Raw genomic sequence first — 25,838 nt, forward strand, 5'->3', positions numbered from 1 at the left:
GGGGGCTCTGTCCCCCCCTCCCCGCAGTGGGGGAGCAAGGCGGGGGCGGGCCGGCGCCCGGCGGGTGCCCGCGCCGGAGGGGGGCTCGCAGCGCCCGGGGCCGAGCGGCGGGCGCTGCCCAGCGTCCTGAGCCGGGCCCCGGGCAGGCCGCTGGCCCCGGTGCTGAAGCCCCGCCCCGCCGCGCGGCGCTGACGTGGCCGGGCGAGCAGCCCAGCCCGCCGCCCGCCGCTCCCGGGCCAGGCAGAGGCGGCGTGTGGCCGGCGGCGGCGGGTCTGCGGCGATGCGAGCGGGCTGCGCTCGGCTCCGCTCCCCGCCAAGCCGCCCCGGCCGAGTATGGGCTGCATCGGCTCCAAAGGCACCCTCGGTAAGCGCGGCCGGGCCCCGCGGGATGCCCCTAGCGCAGCAGCCGGGGCGGGGGGGCCCGCGGCCGCGGGATGCAGCGGGGAGGGGGCCGCGCCGCAGCCGGGGGGGTCGCGGGCCGGCGGGAGCCGGCGCGGTTAGCATGCAGCCGGCAGGGCCGTTGCCCCGGCGCCAGTCTCCTTAGGAGACCTTCAGCACCCGCGATCCGCTCCCGGAGGGAGGGAGGAAGCGGCCGCGGCTGCGGACGCCGGGGCGGGCCGGTGGGGAGCGATTCCCCGCCTCGGTGGAGCGCGGCCGGGCCCGCAGCTTCTCCTGGCCGGGCTGCGGGAGGGGGCTGGCGGGGACGCGGCGCGGAAGGACCAGGGGCAGGGTCAGCCCGGCCCGGCTCGGCTCGGCGCTGGTTCGGAGCGGGCTGGCCGGTGGCAGCGGGGCGGGACGCGCTGGGAGTCGCTGTGCCCCGTTGGCCGGAGTGCGGGGCTGGGGGGCCCCGGGGTGCTGCGCTGCGTCAGCCCCAGGGCCCCCATCCTGAGCTTGCACCGCTCGCTGAGTTGCTCGAAGTTGCTAGGAGGGAGGTGGGCCGGCCCCAGCGCTCTGCCTTGGCCGCTGCGGGGAGAAGGCCCCCGGCCTGGATGTGATTGACCCACCCCCCTTCCCCAGCGCGCAGCCCCGGAGCTCGCTCTCCCTTCCCTGCTTACCCGGCTCCCAGCAGCGGCTCTGCCAGACCCACACCCCAGTTGCTGGGCAGGGATGGTCCTGGTGCTACTGGGGCCTGCCGTGTTGCTCTCTGGCCAGCTCGTCCCTTCTCCAGGGGGCAGCTCCGGGGCCCCTTGCTGTGGGGGTGAATCTCCTGGGCCCTGGGATTGCGGGGAGCCCTTCCCCAGACAGGGCCAGTCCCCCAAGGGGAGAGATTCCATCAGGTGGGCCGGCCAAGGCCATGGGGAAATGCCCCTGAGCCCCCACAGCACAGGGGGCTTGTTAGCCAAGGCCAGCCCCAGCCATGAGGGCGGGCAGAGGGCGGCTGGGGCCTGTCTCTATATGGACACCCTGTACTGCAGCCCCTTCAAAACTCATCTGCCTCTGCGGCCTGGCGATCCTAGTCCCGGGTTAAACCACAATGGTTCCCAACGTCCTGGCCAGCCGGGCTCAGCTTCTGCCGGGGTTGGGTGTACTCCCCTGGGGGGAGGGGACCAGTCCCAGGGTCTCTTACCATGTCAGCATCCTTGGTGCTGCACAAGCCTCTGTCCCTGTGCAGACGCACCCAGACACCCCACTTCCTCCTCCCTGCTCTCTGAGACCCCGTCCCAAGAGTGATAGGGACTCGTGTTACTGGTGGGTTAACGGCTGCTGTGGACTGGTCGGGCACCATTACTGCCCCGGGGAACCCCACTAGTACCCCTGAGCAGCAGCTGTTCAGGGAGACTTTGTCTCCTCTCGCCGAGCCTGTTTTTGAGAGGAAGGATGGTCTTGTGGATAAAACCCTGGACTCAGACTCATGCCCGTAAGGGCCTGAGTGGGGCTTACGTGATGCCTAGGCCTCGTCCAGCTCTTTGCAAGGGTCGTCCCCCCCTGCCACTGCGTACCTGGTGCCTCTACTTTGTCTCCTGCAGAGCCCTAGCCTGGGCCCAGCAGTCCCTGCGCTCCAGCTTCCCCAGCTCAACTTCCTGCTTCGAGGGCACTGTCCTGTGGACACCTGCATCGGCGGGGGGGTTTCTGCCAATGTAGTTAATGCGCCTCTCCGGGAGTCGGTAGCCAGCTGGCTGGAAGGATTCTTCTGTTGCGTTAGCTGCAGGGGTTAGGTCTGCACTTGGGGTGCGGAGAGCTTCACAGCCCTGAGGGGGTCCCTAAGCCAATCTGTTTCCTAAGTGGAGACCAGGCCTGAGTTTCTCTCATTCTCTTTGGAGGCCTCGCTGATTTGCCACCCCATGTGCCTCCAGCCCACCAGTATCCCCATCGCTCAGTGTCCCACAGCCTGAGGCACAAAGTCTGGGCTGCCCTTCTTCACCATCCCATTTTGTCACCCCCTGGACAGCCTAGGGCCCCACAATACCCTATGCAACCGCTTCACGCCGAATGCATCCCCACCTCTTTGGATATATCTAGCTCTGATGACCTGTCCTTCGGCTTCTCACTGCCTTTTCTGGGCCTTTGTTTTGATCCCACTTAAATCAATGTGGGTTTTTGTCCAGTGACGTCAATGGAAGCAGGATCGGACCTTTTCTTTCCAGTGCGCATCCAGCCTGCACTGGCTCGGGCTGTTAGGAAGGATCCCTGCTTTGGAAAGGCCCAGCATGCTCCTGTGTCTCTCAGTTTAACTCTCTGCCTTGCTGTTTGCTTTGCTCCGAGGTCTAGGCAACCAGCTGTGCCTCTAATCCAAGGTTTGAGGTAGCCTCCAGCCTGACCCTGTGTGGTGAGCTCACAACTCAGCCTAGCAGCCGGCTCCTTCACTGGCTTTAAAATCTGCCCCTTTAAAATCAACCCTGTTTAAACACCCACCTCTTACACCAGACCTCCGGGCCTGATCCTGCACGATCCTGAGCCCCCTCCGCTCCTGTTGACTTGGGTCGCCATTGCGGGTGCACTGCAGGATGAGGTCCTAATTATATCTCTGGTGCTCAGTGGGTCTCCAACGCTTCCATCGAAGGCTGGTTGCGGTCCCCTTTGTCGGCTCCCAAACAAAAGCTGCTCTCACCAGTCATCGTCCAGTCATTTTCCCTGCTGTGCCATTCAGCCGGGTAATAGCAGGGTCATTACAATTGCCGGTGAGTCTGACTGTCCCCCTGGCTTTTGCTGCTTGGACGCTCTGAGTCCCAGGGCTTGACCCCTACCGGACCGGGAGGGTGCCTGTTACCTAGCAACTTGTAACCAAACTGTGTCGGCTTTGGTAAGCTTAGGCTGTGTAACTAGCTCCCCTCCCCATCTGTTGGTTTGTTTCACTTGTTGCATTGGGTCTGAAACCAAAGAGATAAGCTCCTCCAGGGAAGGGAATCTCTTCTACTTAGGGAGTACAGCTCCGAGCACGGTCGGGCCTGGAGCGCGCAGCTGTCCCCACCGTGGGATAATCTTTGGGTTCCTTGTTAGGTAGCGAGCGATTACCCCACCAGCCTCCCCCATGCTGATGTAACGTTTCCTTCCTGTCAAGTTTGGAGTCGTCACCGTAGCCAGTTGATTTTTATCATCTCACCACGCAGCGGAGGCATGAGTGATGAGCTTTGCTCCCCCCGGCAAGCATTCCAGCTAAGCCTTTTTTTGGCCTTAAGCTTTTACTCCAGCATTAGCATCAAGCCGGTTGTCACTCCTTGCTATGAGCTCCGTTTAGCTGACAGCCGGCTTTCGCTTGGCACAGGGCCATGCCTCACCGTGTGCTCTTAGCCTGGCCACTGGAAATGTCACGCTTCCCCACACAAGGCAGCGTGCGCTGGGAGTGACACACGGCTGGCTGGGTGGAGTCTGAGGGCTGGGGCCTGATTCTGCTCCCACTGAAGTCAACGGTACAACTCCCAGGGACTTCAGGTGGAGAGCAGTATCCAGCCTGATGTGGGAGCTAGACACCTCATCTAGGGGGACCTCCAGCTGGGGCTTGGGTCGGGAAACTCCAGCTAGGGCATGGACCTTACTGGACAGGCTGTTCTGAGAGAAGGAGGCTGCTCCTTTCTCGTCTCCCTGTCCCACGACTGACCCAGCCCCTAACGCAGAAATGCTGAAACCCCCCGACTGGCCCAGCCCCTGCCTACGTCATGACATCCGTATAGTGTGTGCTCACACATGCCACACTCAGCCACGCTCACTAGCATGACACACTTACTGTACCCCCAGTTAGGTCAAATCCACATTCGCTAACGTAGCAGCAGCCTGGATACCCGCCGGGGGTCATGGATACATGGCTGTGTCCAGGCAGTGTTAGTCATAGTGGGTGTCCCATCCTGGGTCTTTGGCAGCTATTGGACTGGCACTGTAGTGCCAGGTCTGAGACAGGAAAGGATCCCACCTCATGTACCGGATCTGTCCCCAGCCCTGGTGCCCGTGGGTTTCGTCCACACCATCAAGGTTGCAGTTTTGTAGTCCCAGAGCAGTGACCAAGGCAGGTGGGTCCTCTGATGTGGCATGGAGACAGAGCTGTGCCTCTCCCTGGCTGAGAGACGCTCCTGGCCAGGATCACGTTCTGTATGCTTGGGGCAGTGCTGGGGGGGTCCCGGGGACAGTGCCTCCCTGCGCTCTGTCCCTCTGCCCGCCCCCTCCCCAGCATCCTGGCTCTGATATACCATCTTGGGGGCGGGGAAGGAAACCTTCCCCGTCCTCGGTCCATTCTGTGCCTCTCTTCTCCTCCCCCGGTGTTAGCAGCGGGAGGTCACCTTTGCAGGGTGCTGGGGGTCAGCCCCTGGCCCTCTCTGCTCTCCACCCTGCGTGATTCCAGCGCCGGCTGACGCACGTTGCCTCTCCCTGACCCTGCTCCAGCTGGCCACACGTGCCCAGAATCTCTGATGCTGGGGCTGTCCGTGCTGTGCCAGCGGGGGGAGCCTGTCCCGGGAGGAGGCGTGTGGGAACTGGCACCCGGCTGGCTCATGCCCGACACTGGGCAGGAGGCTGTCTCCTGTCCCAGCCCTGACGTGTGTTCATCAGAAAAACTCACTGTGCCAGAAGCACCGTCTCCCCCCTGGAATATTAATGGCTCCATGGTGGGAACATTGTGTCCCTCGAATGGAGCAGGCTGTAGCAGAATGCACGTTCCTTGGAAGGAATCTTGGCTGGAAGGCACATTTCCCACCCCCCATGCAGTGGGGCTGCCCCTCACCCCCGACCTGCGGGGCCCACAGCCTCCTTCCAGCCCCCACTGCCTTCTCCTTGCCCCACCCCACAGGGCTGTGTCTTGTCACCCCCCACCAGAGTTCAGTGCCTTCTCCCCCCCTCCCCCACTCCACACCCCCCCTCCCCCCCTCTGCCACATGGCTCAGTGCCTCCTGCCCTCCATGGCCTGCAGGGCTCGGGACCTCTCTCCTCATTCCTGCTGCCCATAGTGTTTGGTGCCTCCCCCCGCGCCTCCCCTGCATGGCCTGCAGGGCTCAGACCCTCTCCTGGAGGGAATGAACAGGTGGTTCAGGGCGCAGGATTGTCTAGGATCAAGCACACGACAAATCAAGCCCTGTCCCCAGAACTTATGCCGAAAACACCCAGCTCCCTGCGCCCCGCTCCCCTCCCTGCCATGGCAACCCCGTCTCTCTAGCCCCTAGCATCCCAGCCAGCATTCACACCCCGTGTCACGGAGTCCCCAGGCGATGCTCTGGAACTGCTCCCTATGCAGCCAGGCAGGACTCTGGGGAAGTCTCCTCTCTGGGAGCAGGGCAAGCAGCTCACCCGGCTTCCACCTTCCTGGGTCTGACCTTGGAGCATTCAGCCTCCTCTGCTCCTCTGTGCACAGCCAGTCCGCCCAGGTGGGGTCCTGGGGAAGCCAGAGGGTCCTGCCCCCCAACTTCGCAGTCAGACGTGACTCTCAGCCAGCCAGTAAAACAGAAGGTTTATTAGATGACAGGAACATGGTCTAAAACAGAGCTTGTAGGTACAGAGAACAGCACCCCTCAGCCGGGTCCATTTTGGTGGGCAGGGAGCCGGACAACCACGTCTACACTTCACTCGTCCCCAGCCAGCCCCCAACTGACTCATCCTCCACCCCCTCCTCCTCTGGGCTTTGTCCCTTTCCCTGGCCAGGAGGTCACCTGATTCCTTTGTTCTCCAACCCTTCAGCTCTCACCTTGCAGGGGGGAAGGGCCCAGGCCATCCGTTGCCAGGAGACAGAGTTTTGGCCATTTATGTACCCCGGCCCTTTGTCCTTCAACAATTACACCCCCTTATCCCACCACCTAGAGACTTAAGAAATGCATAGGGGAAACTGAGGCACCCCTACAATATTCAGAGGAAACATTAAGAACAGTCCTGCTTTGTCACACCCAATCACTAGTGTAATGCAACCACTGCTGGGGTGGAACAGGGGACGTGAAGAAGAATCCTGTATCCTGAGGCAGACAGGCTATCCTTACGCAAGCTGGGAGTTGGCCGGGTCTGTGGAGATACTGCCCCAATGCGTGTAACAATGACCACGGTCCATTGGGTTTACATCGCCTGTCCAGCGAGCCAGGGCCTCCTAGCACCGTGCTGGGGCACTGACTGAATGCTGACACAGATGGAAGGGTGCCCTTTGCTGAGTCACCCCTCCCTGTTTCTGCAGCTGGCTGGTCCTTGGAGGTCTCCCATCCAAACTTCAACAAGGCCTGCCGCTGCTTAGTGCAGATGGGCTCCTGGTGGTTTGGCTCTGTGCCTTCCTTCCTTTCTTTTGGGCCACGAGCCCTGTGCACTGCCAGCCGCCACGGCACCTGCCCAGGGTCCTCGGCTCTGCTCCTGATTTGCCACGGTAGCACAGAGCGGTTATGCCCCATGGGGAAAAAATACGCCAGCCACGGCCATCCGTGCCCAAAGGTCACCTGCCAGGCGGCCAGAAACTGCAGCAGAACCCAAGCCGCAAGCCCTTTGCTGCTCCTGTGGGATGCAGCCAAGCTTCTGGGAAAGGGGGAAGCACCTGGCTCTGGCTAGTGCAATTCCACCTTCCCAGCTTCCAGGCACCTCTGCTCTTCCCCGCTCTAGTACAGCAGCTCCCCAGCGGTGGGTCCTGGCCCCTCTGGGGATCGTGGGAAGAGTGGCGGTGGGTCGTGCGTGCCCCAGAGGCGCTCTCCCCCTCTGCCCCGTGCTCTCACTTGCCCTGGTGCAGCAGCAGCCCTGCAGAGGAAGTGTCCGGAGCCAGGGAGTGGACAGTCAGCAGCCTGGCAGTGATCCTGACCCAGCTGGGGGCATGGCTGAGGAGAGCCAAACACGGGGGCTTGGGCTGAGAAGGGGAGTGAGGAGCAGGGGGTTGGAGAGTGGGGGAGGGGAGTGGAGAAGGGGGTCAGGGGGCTGGAGGGCCCCCACTTTAAAGGCACTCTGCAGCCTGGTGTGACAGCTCCTAGCAAGCCCGAGTTGTTTTCTCTCTCACTGTCTCTGTATATGTCACGGGGGATCCCTCAAAAGACACAGTGCGGCTGGTGGGTCACCTTAGTAAAAAGTTTGGCAACTTCTGCTCTAAGAGGCAGCGCTGTCTAGTGGTTTGAGCACAGGACTGGAATCGGCTCCTGCTTATGCCTGGGTAACTGGGGCGTGACCCCACTGGTGTCAATGCGAGGAGCCAAGCCTGGGGAAAGAGGAAGGGTTAATAACATGGACAGAAGCAAGTCAGTGCTTGTGGGAGAAGTGGGCAAATCTGGGCATGAAGGTGGAATTGCTGGCAAAATGGAAGGGGCTGGGGTCTCGCCTCCAGCGTAGAGGGTGGCCTGTAAAGATGGGCCCGGGAGGAGAATCTTCCTCTTGCTATGCTTGGCCTGTGGGCCTAAACCCACAGTGAGGGGTGCACCTGGCTGGACAAAGAGAAAGCATTGCATGCTGGGAAATGCAGTCCCTGGGTTACAGCTCCCCATGCACACTGAGCTCTGTCATGGGCCCCGTTGGAGTACGGTGTGGGCTGCAGCTGGTCCGATGCAGCGTTCTGGGTCTCTAAGCAAGACAGGCCCAGAGCGGGAAATAGCTAGATTTTCCTTTTTCAATGTGTGCGTTGTGCCTGCCACTGGGAACTGCTGTGGTATAAAGCCAGGCCTTTGCCTCTTGGGTGGAAGATGTTCCACGCTAGCACCTCCCCAATGATTTCATTGACTGCGGGGCTGGCTTTGTGGGAGCATCGAAAGCTCTGGCCAGGATCAGCGACGCTCTGGCCAGAATCAGGGCCCCATGGTGCTGGGTGCTGCACAGACACACCGGCCCTGCCCTGACGAATTTACAACCCGGTGAAAAGCTGGAGGCAGTGACTGTGTTAAGCAAGAGGAGAGAGGAAGGGTGAGAGGGTCAGCGGGGCGTAGTGAGCTCCTGGAGTAGATCAGAGAAGGCGTTAACCTGGGCTGAATTAACACTAGGAAAACCAGACTGGTCTTCTCAGCCATGCATTGACAGGCCGTGGGGCAGGTTAACCTCCCATGGCTCATGCCTGCCATTTCTATGCCTTTCACAGGGTGTAGGTCTCTTTTTGTGGCTGCAGGGTGAAATGCACCCCTGACCCGGAGGGGAGGCACAAGGCCTAGGCACCGCTTATGACTTGTGCTGGCCCCTGTGCACCGGGTGAATTACTCCCCGAAAGAACCTGGCCTGGTTTGCAGCAAACAGCTACAATTTTCCCGGCACTTCTCCAGGGAGGGAAGCTCTGCTTGTGCTTTGGGGGCTCTGTGCTTTACATAGTGACCCAAGCAGCTTTGTAAACGAAGGCACAAAATTGTCCCCACCAGCAGAATCCACATGACGCTAAGATGCAGCAGGCCGAGGCAAAGGGCTGCTCTCGGTGCTGCCTAGGGAAGCCTCATGCTGGGATTCTGCTCCATTCCCTACCTGTGCAGGACTGGGACTTTCCCACTGAGCGGAGCTGGGAGGGAACGCGACCCATCAATCCCATCCTCCTTTACTGACCTGCCAAGTCCTTGTGTTCTGGACCCCCAGGGGTTTTCCTGCCACCTGTGAGGACATCCGCAGCCTATGCTGGAGGCTTCCCCTGGTTCATTTGAGGGGGTCTGGGTCAGCTCTTGCAGGGGAACCCAGAGCCCTTCTAGTCAGGTCTTGGCAGGTACGTAGAGAGGACATGGGTTTTTCAGCCCTTTTGTTCCGCAGTGTAACAGATGCCTTGAGAATGGGGATATTAAAATCCCCTCCCTAGGCCATGAGCAGGAACCTGTTCAAGTCACTGGCAACATTCTTAATGGGAGCAGAATCAGGGCCTTAAACTGCTAAAAAAACCAATTCCAAACCGCCCCTGTAAATAAGAGAATGTAGTAGTGTCCCCTGGTGGGAGCCCAGCATCTGACCTTGTGTGTGTGTGGGGGGGGGCAGCAGCCCAGCCCCACCCCAAACTTCATGCCTTTTTAACAAACAGCCATGAGTGTGAGGATCAGGCCTTTGGCATTTCACACTTACAATGAGTTTTGGATGGTCTCAGACACACACTAGGGAGAATCCTGGTGTCACGGAGTGTGGGGGAGTCCAGGCCCTGCACCCCTCTTCCTGGGATTCACTGAGACTCTCAGCCAGCCAGTAAAACAGAAGGTTTATTGGACAACAGGAACACAGTCCAAAACAGAGCTTGTGGGTACACCCAGGACCCCTCAGTCAAGTCCTTCTGGGGGGCAGGGAGCTTAGACCCCAGCCCTGGGGTTCCCTGCCTTCCTCCACCCAGCCCCAAACTGAAACTAAACCCACCGAGCAGGTTCCCTGCTGCAGCCTCCATCCACATTCCTGGGCAGAGGTGTCACCTCCCCCTCCCCCTCCTGGCTCAGGTGACAGGCTCTCAGGTCTCCCGTCCCCAGGGCACATTCCCAGGTCAACACTCCCCCCTCCCTGCTGCGTCACATCGTCACATCTCTCCCCCCTTCGAGACTGAACTGAGCGGGGTCACTGTGACCAGTGACCTGGGGAAGTTCGGGGCCCCCTCTCCGGGACAGCGCATCCGCTATCAGGTTGGCACTTCCCTTCACATGGACCACGTCCATGTCGTAATCCTGCAGGAGCAGGCTCCACCTCAGGAGCTTGGCGTTGGCTCCTTTCATCTGGTGCAGCCAGGTCAGGGGAGAGTGGTCGGTGTACACGGTGAAGTGTCGCCCGAAGAGATAGGGCTCTAGTTTCTTGAGGGCCCACACCATGGCCAGGCACTCCTTCTCGATGGCCGCGTAGTGTCGCTCCCGGGGTAGCAACTTCTTGCTCAGGTACACGATGGGGTGTCTCTCCCCCTTTTCATCCTCCTGCATTAACACCGCCCCCAGTCCCGTGTCGGAGGCGTCGGTGAACACCACAAAGGGCTTGTCAAAGTCTGGGTTTGCTAGAACTGGGCCACTGACCAGAGCCTCCTTCAGCGCCCGGAAAGCCTCCTGGCACTGCTCGGTCCAGACCACCTTGTCTGGCTTCCCCTTCTTGCATAGCTCAGTGATGGGGGTGGCTATGGCGCTAAAGTGGGGCACAAATCTTCGGTAGTATCCTGCCATCCCAATAAAGGCTTGGACCTGCTTTTTGGTGTGGGGAGCGGGCCAGTCTCTGATCACCTCCACCTTGGCCGGTTCTGGCTTTAGGCGGCCGCTCCCCACCCGATGGCCCAGGTAAGATACTTCAGCCATCCCCACCTTGCACTTCTCCGCTTTGACAGTCAGCCCAGCCCCCTGGAGTCGGTCCAGCACTTGTCTAACCTGGGACACGTGGTCCTCCCAGGTCTGGCTAAAGACACAGATGTCGTCAATATACGCCACGGCAAAACTCTCCATCCCCCTCAGGAGCTGGTCCACCAGGCGCTGGAAGGTGGCCGGCGCTCCCTTGAGGCCGAAAGGCAGGGTCAGAAACTCATAGAGCCCCAGAGGGGTGATAAAGGCCGATTTCAGCCGGGCATCTGCATCCAGCGGCACCTGCCAGTAACCCTTTGTAAGGTCCATGGTGGTAAGGTACCGAGCTCCTCCCAGCTTGTCTAGGAGCTCGTCCGGCCTGGGCATGGGGTAGGCATCCGATACAGTGATGGCATTGAGCTTCCGATAGTCCACACAGAACCGGACTGACCCATCCTTTTTGGGGACCAGCACCACCGGCGAGGCCCAAGGGCTGGCCGATGGCTGGATCACCCCCAAAGCCAGCATGTCCCGGACCTCTCTTTCCAGGTCCTGAGCAGTTTTCCCTGTGACTCGGAAGGGGGAGCATCTTATCGGCGGGTGCGACCCTGTCTGCACCCGGTGGACAGTCAGATTAGTGCGTCCAGGCTGGTTGGAAAAGAGCTGTCGGTACGGATGCAGCACCCCCCTGACCTCAGCTTGCTGGGCAGGGGTGAGCTGATCCGAGAGGGGGATTGTTTCCAGGGGGGAACCAGCTCTGGTCCCAGGGAATAGATCTACTAAAGGGTCATCTCCCTGCTCCTCCCACTGACCACACACAGCTAACACCACATTCCCCCTGGCATAATATGGCTTCATCATATTCACATGGTACACCCGGCGGTGGTGGGCCCGGTTCGACAGCTCCACCACATAGTTTACCTCATTGAGCTGCTTGACGACCTTGAACGGGCCCTCCCAGGCGGCCTGTAGTTTGTTCTTTCTCACGGGGATGAGAACCATCACCTGATCCCCGGTGGCGTAGGCACGGGCCCGCGCCGTGCGGTCATACCAGACCTTCTGCTTCCTCTGGGCTCTGGCCAGATTCTCCCTGGCCAGGCCCATGAGTTCAGCCAGTCTCTCTCGGAAGGTCAGGACATACTCCACCACTGACTCTCCATCGGGAGTGGCCTTCCCCTCCCACTCGTCTCTCATCAGGTCCAGGGGGCCCCTCACCCTCCTTCCATATAACAGTTCGAAAGGCGAAAATCCGGTAGACTCCTGGGGCACCTCCCTGTACGCGAACAGCAGGTGAGGTAAGTACTTGTCCCAATCCTGCGGGTGCTGGTTCATAAAGGTTTTCAGCATCATCTTTAGCGTCCCGTTAAACCTCTCCACCAGCCCATTGGACTGGGGGTGATACGCTGAGGCCCAGTCATGCCGGACCCCACATTTGTCCCACAAGCACCGGAGCAGGGCCGACATGAAGTTGGAGCCTTGGTCTGTCAAGACTTCCCTGGGGAACCCCACTCGGCTGAAAATGGTCAGGAGCGCATCTGCCACGGTGTCTGCTTCAATGGAAGCTAAGGGCACTGCCTCGGGGTAGCGGGTGGCGAAATCTACCACCACCAGAATGTATTTCTTCCCCGACCGGGTCGTCTTGCTGAGAGGCCCCACGATGTCCATGGCCACCTTCTGGAAAGGCTCCTCTATGATGGGCAAAGGTCTCAACGCCGCTTTCCCCTTGTCCCGGGCCTTCCCCACCCTCTGACAGGGGTCACAGGATCGGCAATACTGCCGGACGGTGGTAAAGACCCCGGGCCAGTAAAAGTTCTGTAGCAACCTCTGCCGGGTGCGCCGGATTCCTTGGTGCCCTGCGAGGGGGATGTCATGGGACAGGGACAGGAGCTTGCGGCGGTACTTCTGGGGGACCACCAGCTGCCTCCTGATCCCACAGGATTCCCCTTCCCCTGGGGGAGCCCATTCTCGGTACAGGAACCCCTTCTCCCACAGGAACCTCTCCTGGCAGCCTCTCCTCATGGTCCGTCCCTCACTGAGGTCGGCCAGGTCCCTGAGCTTCTGCAAGGAGGGATCTTTCCTCAACTCGGCCTGGAACTCAGCGGCTGGGGAAGGGATGGGGCCCGGTTCCCCCTCCGTGGCCAGGTCTGAGGCCGCAGCCTCTCTGAGCCGTGCCCCTCGGCGCTCCCTCCCCACCCGAGTAGGGTCTCGCGCCTCCAGTGTGGTACCCTCCCCAGGGTCAGGTCGCAGTGCCCCTCGCCGGCTCTGGCTACGGGTCACAACCAGGGCGGTCTGGGGGTCGCTTGGCCAGTCCTCTAGGTCCCCCCCATCAAAACTTCAGTGGGCAAATGGTGGTGTACCCCCACATCCTTGGGGCCCTCCTTGGTCCCTCATTTCAGGTGTACCCTTGCCACGGGCACCTTAAATGGGGTCCCGCCCACCCCCGTCAGGGTCAGGTAGGTGTTGGGCACCACCCGATCTGGGGCCACCACCTCGGGCCGGGCCAGCGTCACCTCCGCGCCCGTATCCCAGTATCCATTGACCTTCCTCCCATCCACCTCCAGGGGAACAAGGCACTCTCTCCGGAGGGACAGCCCCGCACCCACCCTGTAAACCGAGCACCCTGAGTCCAGAGCCTCCAGCCCTCTGGCGGGGCTGGCTGGGGGTACTCTTCCCTCCTGAGCAGGTGGCAAACTGGTAGCCCCCCTTTCCTGGGTCGCCTGCCCCTCGTCCAGCTGAGTCCCTACCCAGTTAACCCTGGGTAGGTTGGGTCTGCTCAGTTTGTCCCTGAGCCCGGGGCACTGGGCCCGTACGTGGCCTCTCTGGCCACAGTGATAGCAGCTCAGGTCACGTTGGTCCCCTCGAACGGGTCGGAGGGGCCCGACACCAGGCGTTCCCCTTTGGAGGGGGTTCTCCCTATTTCCCCGCTGGGAGGCCCCATGGTGACTCTCTCTCTGCATCGGGGGGGGCCTGTTCTTTTGGGACTCCTCCCGGCTACCCCCTGACCGACTGTTCACAAACTCGTCGGCCAGCTGCCCTGCATGCTGGGGGTTCGCGAGCTTTTTGTCCACCAGCCACAGCCTCAGGTCGGAAGGGCACTGTTCATACAGGTGCTCCAGTACAAACAGGTCAAGCAGGTCCTCTTTAGCTTGGGCCCCCGCTGTCCACTTGCGGGCATATCCCTGCATCCTGTTGACCAGTTGTAGGTAGGTGACCTCAGGCGTTTTACGCTGACTCCGGAACCTTCTCCGGTACATCTCAGGGGTCAGCCCAAACTCACGGAGCAGGGCCTGTTTGAACAGTTCATAGTCCCCTGCCTCTGCCCCTGTCATCCGGCTGTAGACCTCCACGGCTTTGGGGTCCAGTAAGGGGGTGAGGAACTGGAGCCTGTCTGCAGGGTCAACCCTGTGCAGCTCGCAGGCATTCTCAAAGGCCGTCAGGAAGCTATCCATGTCCTCCCCCTCCTCCCGCTGGGCCAGGAAGCACTTATCAAAGCTCCTTGCAGTCTTGGGTCCCCCCTCACTCACCGCAGCCGGGGCCCCACTGCTCCTCAGCCTGGCCAGCTCCAGCTCATGCTGTCTTTGTTTCTCCTTCTCCTGCTGCTCATGTTGACGTTCCCTCTCCTTCTCCTGACGTTCCCTCTCCTTCTCCTGACGCTCCCTCTCCTTCTCCTCCTGCTCATGTTGACGTTGTTTCTCCTTCTCCTCCTGCTCATGTTGACGTTGTTTCTCCTCATGTTGACGTTGTTTTTCATGATCCTCCAGCTCCCTCATTTTCCTCTCCCTTTCCCATTCCAGCTGCATCCGCTCCAGGGATGGGGAGCTCCGCCAGGAGGATCCCCTGCTGGCTGCTGGGGTCAGGGGGCCCTCGGTATTCGCTGGGCTTCCCACAACCCCTCCCCCAGGCATAGGTAGGAAGGGTCTCGGGGTGTCCTGGGCAGCAGTCTGACCCCTCCCAGCCTGGTCAGGCCCCAGGGCCCACGCTGCGTCCGCCGGGCGGCTTCCCTCAGGGACAGGGATCGGGTCATCCAAGCGATCCCTCTCCTCCAGCTGGGCAATCAGCTGTTCCTTGGTGGACCTCCCGACGCGCAGCCCCCTCTGCCTGCACAGCTCCACCAGGTCGCTCTTAAGGCGTTTAGCGTACATCTCCCGGCTGGCCACTCGCAGGCCGGGCAGCTGTCCACGGTTTCCAGGAAAAGCCCCTAGTGTGCCAGTCCTTCTTGAGGTCACCACCTCTTTGCCAGGGTCGAGCTGCAGACTCCTCCGCCCCTGGGACCGCTCGCTGCAATCCCCCGGGGGACCCTGTTACTGCAAAAGTCCTTCTCTCTGGTCACACACTCCCAGGGGTTAACCGCCCCCTGAAACCGTCTCTCTCTGAATCTTCAGCACGCCTGGTCCCCGTCAATCCCCCTTCGTTTTACTGTTCCCCAGTCACTTACTGCAGGAAGCGCCGTTCACGGGGTGCAGTAGATCCCACCGCTGCCACCAGTTGTCACGGAGTGTGGGGGAGTCCAGGCCCTGCACCCCTCTTCCTGGGATTCACTGAGACTCTCAGCCAGCCAGTAAAACAGAAGGTTTATTGGACAACAGGAACACAGTCCAAAACAGAGCTTGTGGGTACACCCAGGACCCCTCAGTCAAGTCCTTCTGGCGGGCAGGGAGCTTAGACCCCAGCCCTGGGGTTCCCTGCCTTCCTCCACCCAGCCCCAAACTGAAACTAAACCCACCGAGCAGGTTCCCTGCTGCAGCCTCCGTCCACATTCCTGGGCAGAGGTGTCACCTCCCCCTCCCCCTCCTGGCTCAGGTGACAGGCTCTCAGGTCTCCCGTCCCCAGGGCACATTCCCAGGTCAACACTCCCCCCTCCCTGCTGCGTCACATCGTCACACCTGGCTCCCAGGATTGCCCTAACTAGTGAGATTTCACAGCGTGCCGAGTATGGCATTCCAGTCCATCCTGACTCTGGTGGTGCCTTGTCTCCCATTGATGTGGCCACAGCTCGGAGACAGAACCCCCACCCCCCAACCAAAACCACAGCGCCTCTGAAAGGGTTCCAAGCAAGCCACATGAGGATGTGGCCGGGATGGCAGGGTGACAGAGTCTCTGCTGGAATAGCATGCTGAGGACGGGCCTGGCTCACAGGCCCTGGGGAGACATTCACCCTGAGGCAGAGGGCCAGCAAACTGCCTATTCATCACTTACGCCCTGTGGCCTAGTAGAGCGAAGTTCAGACCTGCCCCTCCTGAGATAGAAATGCACGTGACCCACTGGTGGGTGAGTGTGTGGTCAGTCCCTTTTCGTGCCTGATCCACAAAGAATGGGATCCTGTTCCAGCCGCTGCCGGGGAGCCTGGAATCCAGTTGTGTGTGTAGCTTTGGGGGTCCCAGTTGGACCCCTGGTGTTTTGACCAGGATGGCAGCTGTCACAAATGCCTTCTATGATAAGTATTACAGTAGGGCGTAGGGGCCCCAATCCCACTGCGCTAGGCACGATGCAAACATATAACAAAGGGAGGGTCCCTGCCCCCGAAAGCATGCCGAACTAAGCAGAAGAGACAACAGGTAGATGCAATAGACAGACGGACAGGGGAACAATGAGACGATTGGGATCAGCGGCGCACCAGCTGCCGATCGTTTATGTTCCATCCGGCTGAGACAAGAGAGAACAGCACAGTTAGTGCCGACAGCGTGTCTGCTAGGAAATCCGGCAGCCCTGTTCGGGTGTGTCTGTGCACGGTAGCCCGTGTGCGCGTGTGTGTGCATTTGCACGTGTAGGGCCTTTATGCTGTTCTCTTTTGCTAGAAGAGTGCAATTCGCTCCCTCTGCGTGGCAGGTTTGTTCAAGGTTCCACACACACCACCTCCCGCCGTGTGGAGGGTTTGCTGCCCTGGGGTTTACATGGCACTGCGTTGGGGTGGACTTCACTGGACGGACTCACAAAATCCAGGGGGATAGCCCTGGGGAAATGCAAAAGATTGGCCTTGGATTCCGTGCTGCAAATACTAGTGCAAAATCCCACCCCCTTTCAACACGGGGGCTGAAACCCACAGGGAGGTCCGCGCACCGAGGTCCCTCTTTGAAGTTGGATTGACATAGCTGCGTTGGCTGGAGGTCTGTGAAGAAACCACACCTCTGATGACACGTTTATACTGACCTAAGCCCCAGGGTAGATGCAGCTCTGTTAATGGAAGAAGGAAGGCTTCCATCGATTGAGGCTCTGACGACAGGCTCTCGTGGTGCAGCTGTGCTACGGCCGCGGAGGGGGGTTCTTCGGTCCTTGCTGTAAATCCACCACTCCACGAGGTGGTAGCCAGGTTGATGGAAGAATTTTTTTTTATTTTAACCTAGGTGTGTCTACACCAGGGCTTAGGTCAGCTTTATTACATCCCATTTTTCACAGCCCTGAGCGTGAGAAGTGAAGCGGACCTATCTCGGCAGTGTAGATCAGCCCGTAGCGACGGTCATTCGGGGACGTGGTGTCCCTACACGGACAGAGAAACCCATCCCCCTTCCCCAGCGCTGTCTGCACTACAGGCTTATGCTGGCCTAGCTATGCCGCTGTCGTCTCCGGGTGTAGACACAGCTGGGCCTCCATGGTGCTTTAGTGCCTGTTAATACTTGGACGAAAACATTAAACCAGCCTCTCCTCTCCCCTTCTTATTGCTCCTGTTCCCCTGGGGAACAGAAAGTAATACCCCCTCTGTGCTTTTATGGTCCCGCTGGGATGACTAACGTTAACCCCTCGTTGTCACTGCCCGCCGCCTCCTGATGGCACTCGGAGATCTTAGAAAAGGCTTGCTGGTAACAACGGGGTGACGTTTACATTCAAAGTCTGGGATTCCTTAAAGGGAAGAATCAACCCCCGCCGTTGCCCAGAATCGGAGAGATCTGGTCCCAGCAGAAAGCGCAGAGCTGGAGTTTGGTGCAGAGCAGAGGGGACACAGCCAGTGTCCTGCCCATGGCAGTCACTTTCCTGGAGGGAGCAGTGCAGTTTAGAGTCCCCAGAGGGCCCCGCAGCAGGGCTAGGCTCTTGGGGGCTGACATTTCTCTGTGCTCTCCCCACAGTGGCTGTGGACACGACTTTGCATGTGGAGTGGAATGAGGTGAAGGCCCTGCCTGCCCTCTCGCCTTTGGGGAGCACCAGGACGTCGCTGGTCCACAGGCTGGTTCGGCAGAGCTCGGTGGACAGCCAGGACTCTCTCGAGGTGCCACGGTTCTCATCCCTCTGCCTTTGGGGACGGGGGGTGCTCCGTAGGTGAAATGAGCTATGAGTGGGCGTGTGGGTCTATGGGGCAGCTGTTTGGGGCAGGGGAAGATGGGGAGGAGGGCCATGTGCGTAGCTTCTCTGCCTTTCAAATTCAAGTGAAAGCCAGCTGCCGGTTATCTAGGGGTTCTGTTAAGGCCCCAGCTGCTGGAGTCAGGCCTAAGTCTCACTTCTGCCCTACTTACGTGACACGTAGGCCTTGTGCGATGAAAACAGCACCTGGGGTTTGGCCAGGGTTGCTGTCCTCCCTACCATCAGGATAGACCCACAATAGCAACACTTCCCCCTTTGCCAGTGCCTTGCAGCTGAAGATCCCAGAGTGCTTTGCAACCCAAGAATGAGCCTCACCTTGCAACCTTCCCCCGGGACACAGGTGGCAGCGGTAGGCCTATATTGGAGGAGGGGAAAGTGAGGCCCAGAGGGAGTACGGCCCCCGTTTTCCACCGTAGCATCCAAATATCAGTGGCTTGTTTTGCAATCGTGGATCTAAGAGACTTGCTCAAGGTCAGGTCCAGCATGGGCAGCTTTGCCAGCCCAACCCCATCTTGCACCAACCCACCCTGGCGTGGCGCTCAGATCCCACAGTAACTGTCGACTGTGTGATACGTCAGAAATCTTTATTGGCATGACAGGCAAGGGTAGAACCTTTGGGCAGGGAGGAGCTGGCTGCAGGGGGACATTACTGAATTCCAGTCATCTCCTCCCCTGGCCTTTCGTTTCAGGGTCTCCCACATCTCACGGCTGCCTGGTTTAACTTTCTGCCTAAGGCTGCTGTATCCCCGGGGCTTTCTGAGGTTGTGTCTACACTGCAAGTGAAGATGTGCTTATAGCACGGGTAGGCACCCCTGTGCTAGTTTTAACCTGGGCCACGATAGTAGTGGAGATGTCCATCCAAGGCCTCATGTTCGTACCCATCCCGCCGCTGTGACCAGCTCCAACCAGAAAACTGGCTGTCCCCTTTGCCCTTGTCTGGGCTAGAGTATTTTGCCACTGTGAGCACCACTGCAGCTCCCAAGCGCACTGTGCTCCAGGCTCACGTCACCGGGCAATTGCGAACGCCCTGGGGAGCAAAGCTGCCTCCGCGGCCATGTCCCTCGGCATCGTTGCAGGGCCAGCGTGCACAGGAATAACGCATTGGTGGTGCAGTCGGTCTTCCCGCTCTGTCTGTCTCCCTGCCCGGTGCTCTAGCTGTATCCCCAGCTCAGGGCTCTGCTCCCTGCAGCTGTGACGGGTTGGGGATCACTCACGTCCGTAAGCACCGCCCGTCTTGTAACTTAGGGTGCTGTACTGCTTTGCTGCTGTGGCTCAGAACCTTGACACCCATAGCTGGTCCTTGAGTATAAAGGTCACATCGTGGCTTCCACCGGCCTCGTTACACCTTGCAGCGTGACCCCAACAGCCCTTCTGGTCCCCAGATCCGTCTAACCTGAGTTCTTAATGACCAGCCACTCGGATTTTCCCCTCTGGCTCACCGGATCAGTTCGCTTTCGGGACACGTGCTCCAAACAGTTTGCACAAAGGAGAGGTGCTAGGCGTAAAAATAAAAAGTTTACTTAATAGAAAAATCCCAGGTTCAAAGATGAGCCAGTGAGGAAAAACAAACCCAGGCAAGTAACGCAGCGAATTAACAGACACACAACTCCAGGCTTCACACTTCTGTGTTAGTTAACTTGTATTAGAAAAGGGACATTGTCTATTGCCCCTGCACGGTTTCCCCGCATGCCCTTATGATAGAAGGGATCCAGCCTTTCCCCAGCTTCCCATTTAGAGGCTGTCCCTCACCCCCATCGTTTCTGGATAAAAACCCTCAGATGCAAGCGTGATTTTAAAAGGCTTTCCCCCCTCACCCCTCTCTTTCTCCTGGCATGATGGCTCTCAGTTATTCAGAGTAAACTCCTTCCTTAGGTTTCCAAGAATGGGGGTTTCTTGTCAGTTTCAATGTCTTTCCATTAACTTTAATGGTCCCCCATTGTCTGTTCCTGGCTGGACAATGGGTCATTGCTTGGAGCCAGTTTCATGGAAACATCTGGCTTGAGAGAAACCACCCCTTCTGGGCGGTGTGTGTGAAATCGTAGAACAAGTCATGAGTTTAGTACTTTATATACAGAGATTGATCACCACAATCTGTCTCCATATCTTATAATACCCATCACGCTCAGAACATCACAGGCTTTCATAAGAGACTTCACTCGCTGCACTTTTCTAGTACGATAACGTTGTGTGCAAGACATTGGTTCAGTTACTTGCTCCCTGGAGTTCAGCCCCCCTGGTTTCCCCTTGGAGTGTCTGGCCCCGGATTGTCACAGCAGCCTCTCTGTGGTTAGAGTGCTGGGGGACTACGGCTCCCCCAGGGGTAGAAATGGGTGCCCAAAATCAGGGGTGTCTGGGCCAAGCTAGGAGGCCAAGTGGGTCTGCACACACTCTTCCCCCTCCCCCCGCCCGCCCCCCGATGCTTACACCCTCAACGTACTTACACTGCCCGAGCCACCCGTGGACTGCCTCGGCCGTGTCCCCCGTGCTACTGAGACCTGAAAAAGTAAGAGCGGGGAAGGGTCCTTGTAAATCCACCTACACCCCATGTTGCTCCAGCACCCACTTGTCCTCCCCGTCACCCCGAGCAGCAATTTATCCCCCCAGACCCGAACTGCGCTAGGTCAGGGAAGGAAGGGAATGTCTCCTCTCCAGACCCAGCGAGTGCAGATGGATGCTCTGTAAAAATAGGACACGCAGTGTGACTGCTCTGCACTGCTGCAGCTTGCAGGGGCTGTGACTGGACCAGGGCTAGCAAAATCTGGGTGTCCTTGTTCTGCTCTGGTTTCTTCCTCCATGCAGCTCCCTACCCCTGATCCAGTCAGACCCACATGCCCCCCACTCTGCTCAAAACTCTCTCCTGATTTGACAATAAAGCCAGTCCCTTGCCTTGGAGTAATTCATCAATTCCCAGGCCAGAAGGGACCACTGTGATCATCTAGTGTGACCTCCTGTATCACCCAGGCCAGAGGACTTACCGCAATAATTCCTAGAGCAGATCTTTTGGAGAAAACATCCAATAGTGGTTTAACAATTGTCAGGGGTGAAGAATCCACCATGACCCTTGGTCAGTTTTTCTAGCGGTTAATTAGCCCCATTGTCAAAAATTTACACCTTGTTTCCAGGCTGAATTTGTCTAGCTTTAACTTCCAGCCGTTGGATTGTGTTGTACCTTTCTCTGCCAGACTGAGGAGCCCATTATTAAATGTTTGTTCCCCCTCATCAGTCTGGATTGTAGGTGGCTTTGTCCTCCCAAGTCCAGACCAGGCTCAGGGCTGTAGAGATGGTAGATAAAGTGAATGCCCAAGCTATGGGTGGGCCCCAGGGGCATTCTCTGCCGCTCATGAGCACCCTGCTTCGGCCACATAGGCGCTAACTCTGGGGGTGCTCCGGGGTTGGAGCACCGACGGCCGGCAGCCTCCCCATCAGCTCACCCCCCTCCCCCAGCGCCTGCTGGCGGGCCCTGCGGATCAGCGCCTCCCCACTCCCTCCCCACGCCTTTCACCCACTGTGATCAGCTGCTTTGCGGTGTGCAGGAGGCTGGGGAGGGACGAAGGGGGAGCAGTGAGGATTAGGTACGCTTGGGGAGGGAGTGGAACTGGGCGGAGCCGGGGTGGGGCCTTGGGGGAAGGGGTGGAATGGGGTGGGGCCTGGGGCAGAGCCAGGGGTCGAGCACCTCCGCCGCTTTGCTTTGGAAAGTCGGTGCCTGTGTCCTGCCAGGCTTCCTTTCTGAGCAGGGGAGAGACCTTGCTGAGCTCAGAACATGGGTCTAGCCCCGAGCTCTGCACCCAGCAACCCCCTGGTTCAGCCCTGGGGAAAGCAACCCTTTTGCTCTCCTGTGAGGAGCAGTGCACCCAACGGGGGCTGGGGCAAACGAGGCAGAGATATGTTGGGAGTGTGGAAGCAGTTGAAGTCTGTCTCTTTCCCCCTAGGTACAGCCTCCATGATCTTCAGTGGGATTGGGGGTGCTCAGCAGTGCTCATAATCTCCCGCTTTGATGCAGGGGCCTAAATACGGCTTTAGGAGCCAGCTCTGGGGTTCCAGGTTTGCCAGTGCGTGAAGCCCCCTCAGAGCAAGGCAGAGCCTTTTAATGGATGCCTCTGGGATGGCTCTCTGGGTACCCAGGGCAGTGAGTCCCCCTGTTCTCCCTCACGCTGGAGGCAGGGGGATACTTGCTTGTGCTTAGCTGGGTGTCAGCTACCTGACACCTCCAGCCTGGTAGCCCCCAAAAGCGCCCTCCTCGGGGCAACGCCAGCCCTCCCTTTGTCTTGCAGGCTAATGATAGGTGCACCCCGCTCCCGGAGCCCCTCTGCAGGGTGTCCTGTAGTGTCCAGCCCCTTATCCACTGAACGCCCCCAGAAACACCAGGTCTCCTGTCCCCAAGGGGCCAGTGCACACACCAGTTTGTAGGATTCAGCTCAGGATCGGCTCCTTGCTTAACATCACAGCTCTGAGATAGTCAGAGTGAGCCATGGAGATGTTTAATATCAAAGATTCAAGAGGGCATGGGAAAGGATGTTGGAAACAAACTCGTAATGTGCTTTCTGGGGGGCCAGGCTGAGCTACCGGCTAAAGCTGTTTACCTTACCCCCAAAGTCCTCTGCAGCATTTCAGACAAGGCTGGTTGTGGTCCCATTTTCATGCCTGTCCCCGCGCTGCCCGTTACTTCCAAAGTGCAGGCTGACGGGGTGTCGTCTTCCTCGGTTATTTGTGTCCTCAAAGTAACCAGGGAGCTAAGCAGGGGGCAGCATCCATTGTGTTCGCTGAGAGTGCTTAATTTACAGCTCAGCAGAGAGACAAGTGAGTAAACATCCCTTGGCTGACAGAAAACCTGTTTGTCAACTCGGCTTTGAGACGGAGTCGAAACCTTGTTTGCTGTACACATCATAACTCCTCGGGTAGTGTCTGTACCTACCATTCACACCACGAGTAATGACCAGTGTGAGCCCAGCTTTCATTTAAGACCTCCCAGTGACGTTCCTTGGTGAACCAGAACGGACACACCAGAATCAGGACGTGCCTGTAACCGCTCTAACCCATTGGCATTGAGGGATTCTTGGATTACAACCTCCCACGTGGTTTATGTGCTGGTGACTCCCTGGGCCTCTGGGCACTGGCATTCTGCAGCCGACTGAGAACGCAACTCCCCCCTCACTCCAGCACCCCACATACCCTGTCCCTACACCCACACCCTCCCTCCCCTCCTTTCCCCAATGCGCAGGCCACTCTGGCCCCCGTACACACATTGCCCCGTCCTTGCCCCTCTGGGGTGATGGGCTTGGAGGCTACAGAATGTGGGGAATAGGGGGATCCCAGTCCCAAGGGGATGAGCCTTCCAGTGCCCTGCTGATCAGGGCAGGACAGCCGTGGGTTAATCCCCAGTGTGGAGTCGCACCAGCATTCAAAGCCCAGAGGAGACTAAGGTCTCGGCACCTTTAGACTTCTTGGCATTCCTCCCCAGCAGTAGCCAAGCACCTTGGTCAGCCTTGCCCACTCATTTGGGTAACCAGAGCCCTTGCTCCTGGGCAGGTGGGGTGTCTGGGCTGAGCAGACATGGGCCTTTGCACTGGGGAAAGGGCAGGAACCATGGTGAGCCCCAGGGATTCCTGCTGGCACCATCCCCAGGGATTTGGACCATGTCCCTGGGGCTTGGTTGCCCTGGAGCTCTCAGGCATTCCTGGCATCACCGTTACCCCCCAGAAACCCAGCGCTTCTCTTGTGGCCATTCCCCAGGGCACTGCTGGTCCTGACACACCCTCTGCTGTCATGGACCTGGCTCCCGGAGCACCCCTGGGGTTGGGGCGGATCCAGCACTGGGCTCGATGGGGGGGGGGTCTGTGTCTAAACAAAGAGAGAATTCAGGGAACCCCCACAAATGTGCCGGGGATTGGCACCGGGCTGGGCTGGGCTCATAATCAACAGAGCGAGTCCTCGGCAGGCTGCAAAGGGCTTCTGGGCCCAAAGAGCCCAAGGGCGGCTTCTAGACCCCAGCATGAAACTGTCCTTTGGATCATCCTTGTTTGCTCTCTTATGGCTGCCTCTGAAACAAGCCTCCATCTTCTGCATCCCCCCATCAGTCCCCTCCCCCACCCTCTGCCACCCCTCCTCACTCAGTCTCCAGCCGGTGCACCCCTTTCCCCTGCTGTGCCCTTTGAAATGCAGCCTGGAATGCGGGACACGACTGGGAGCTCTTTAGGGCAGGGCCTGTCTCTTGCACACCCGTGCGTGGTGTGCCCAGTGCAATGGGCCTCTCTCACAGCTGCAGTGATACAAGTGCACAGAACACCAGAGACTGGTCCCAGGCAGGGGCAGCGAGCTGCTGAGTGGGCAGGTTAATTGCTCTGTTCGGTGCCCTGAGCCCGGGACGGTATTATTGGGTGCTCTTAGCTCAGTGCCCCCAGCCTGCTGGCCCCTGGATGAGACCCAAGTGCTGGGCGGTGAAGTGGGGTCTGGATATTGGAGAACCAAGGAGCAATTTAGCCTTATCTCAATGAACCGCAGAGCAGCAATAACTGCCTGGCCTGTGACAGCCCCTGCCCATAGCTCAGCCAGCAAGGGCTGGGCGCTTAGCATGTGCCCTGCACCGAGGGACCCGGGGGAGCCTGTGCAGTGTCTCTCCACTGACCTCCTCACCTCCTGGTCCCTGACTCCCTGCTGGCCCGGCTGGGGTATTGATACTCCCTGGTCCCTGACTCCCTGCTGGCCTGGCTCGGGTATCGATACTTCCTGGTCCCTGAGACCCCAGCCAGGCCAGCAGGGACTCAGGGACCTGGGAGTATCAATACCCCAGCCAGGCCAGCAGGGACCGGGGAGTATCGATACCCCAGCTAAGCCAGCAGGGACACAGGGACCAGGGAGTATCGATACCCCGACCAGGCCAGCAGGGACTTAGGGACCTGAGAGTATCAATTCCCTGATGGCCTGGCTGGGGTATGGATACTCCCTGGTCCCTGAGTCCCTTCACGTGCTCGGGCCAGGCTGGGTGTCAGGGCTGCAGGATCAGCGGGAGGGGAAAGCTCAGGGCTCACTTCACACTGACCACAGCCACGGAGGGCTCCTGGCGGCAGGGGCAGCAAGGAGAGGCCTTCCCAGCATCTGTGCGAGACAGATTCACCATCACGGCTCCAGCCTCAGAGGACGGGAATTTGAACATCAGCAATGAGGGAAGAGATGTGCCCCAGTCAGGACAGCAGGGAGTATCGATACCCCTGCCAGGCCAGCAGGGAATCGATACTCTCAGGTCCCTGTGTCCCTGCTGGCCTAGCTGGGGTATCGATACTCCCTGGTCCCTGCTGGCCTGGCTGGGGTATTGATACTCCCTGGTCCCTGACTCCCTGCTGGCCTGGCTCAGGTATCGATACTTCCTGGTCCTTGCTGGCCTGGCTGGGGTATTGATACTCCCTGGTCCCTGAGTCCCTGCTGGCCTGGCTTGGGTATCGATACTCCCAGGTCTCTGAGTCCCTGCTGGCCTGGCAGGGGTATCGATATTCCCTGCTGGCCTGACTGGGGCACATCTCTTCCCTCATTGCTGATGTTCAAATTCCCGTCCCCTGAGGCTGGAGCCGTGATGGTGAATCTGTCTCGCACAGATGCCGGGAAGGCCTCTCCTTGCTGCCCCTGCCACCAGGAGCCCTCCGTGGCTGTGGTCAGTGTGAAGTGAGCCCTGAGCTTTCCCCTCCCACTGGTCCTGCAGCCCTGACACCCAGCCTGGCCCGAGCACGTGAAGGTTTTCCCACGAGCTTCGCTGAGCCTGTCCTGTGCAGCCAGCAGCCTGTGAGCTCGGCTGGGGCCTGCCCCCTCCATCCCCCACTCTGCCCCCTTTCCCACGCCCTGCTGCAGCCCCAGCTCCCTGGTATCTTTTCCTGCCGCGCTACACTGACGTCAGTGCCAAGCCAGGCCTGTATCCTGGGAGAAATCAGTCCATGGTGACTGGTTGCCATGGAAATACACCTTGTTGCAAGCTACAAGTCCAGAGTCACTTCCTAGGAAGCCACT

The 25,838-nt window shown here is 59.2% G+C and overlaps 1 protein-coding gene across 4 annotated transcripts in view; it reads left to right on the top strand.

The window, feature by feature from the left end:
* The first annotated feature begins 243 nt into the window (after window positions 1-243).
* Window positions 244-25,838, top strand: part of FAM131A (family with sequence similarity 131 member A) — a 44,618-nt gene continuing 19,023 nt past the window's right edge. The window contains exons 1-2 of one of the 4 annotated variants that reach the window (XM_074962892.1): window positions 244-364; window positions 17,615-17,754. In XM_074962892.1, the coding sequence (XP_074818993.1) occupies window positions 334-364; window positions 17,615-17,754 (171 nt within the window). In that variant the 5' untranslated portion in view covers window positions 244-333. Of the gene's footprint in view, window positions 365-17,614; window positions 17,755-25,838 lie in introns of those variants that run through there. The other 3 variants (XM_074962893.1, XM_074962895.1, XM_074962894.1) reach the window with 3 other exon arrangements.

The sequence above is a fragment of the Natator depressus genome, chromosome 9 (genome assembly GCF_965152275.1).
Source record: "Natator depressus isolate rNatDep1 chromosome 9, rNatDep2.hap1, whole genome shotgun sequence".
NCBI lineage: Eukaryota > Metazoa > Chordata > Testudines > Cheloniidae > Natator > Natator depressus.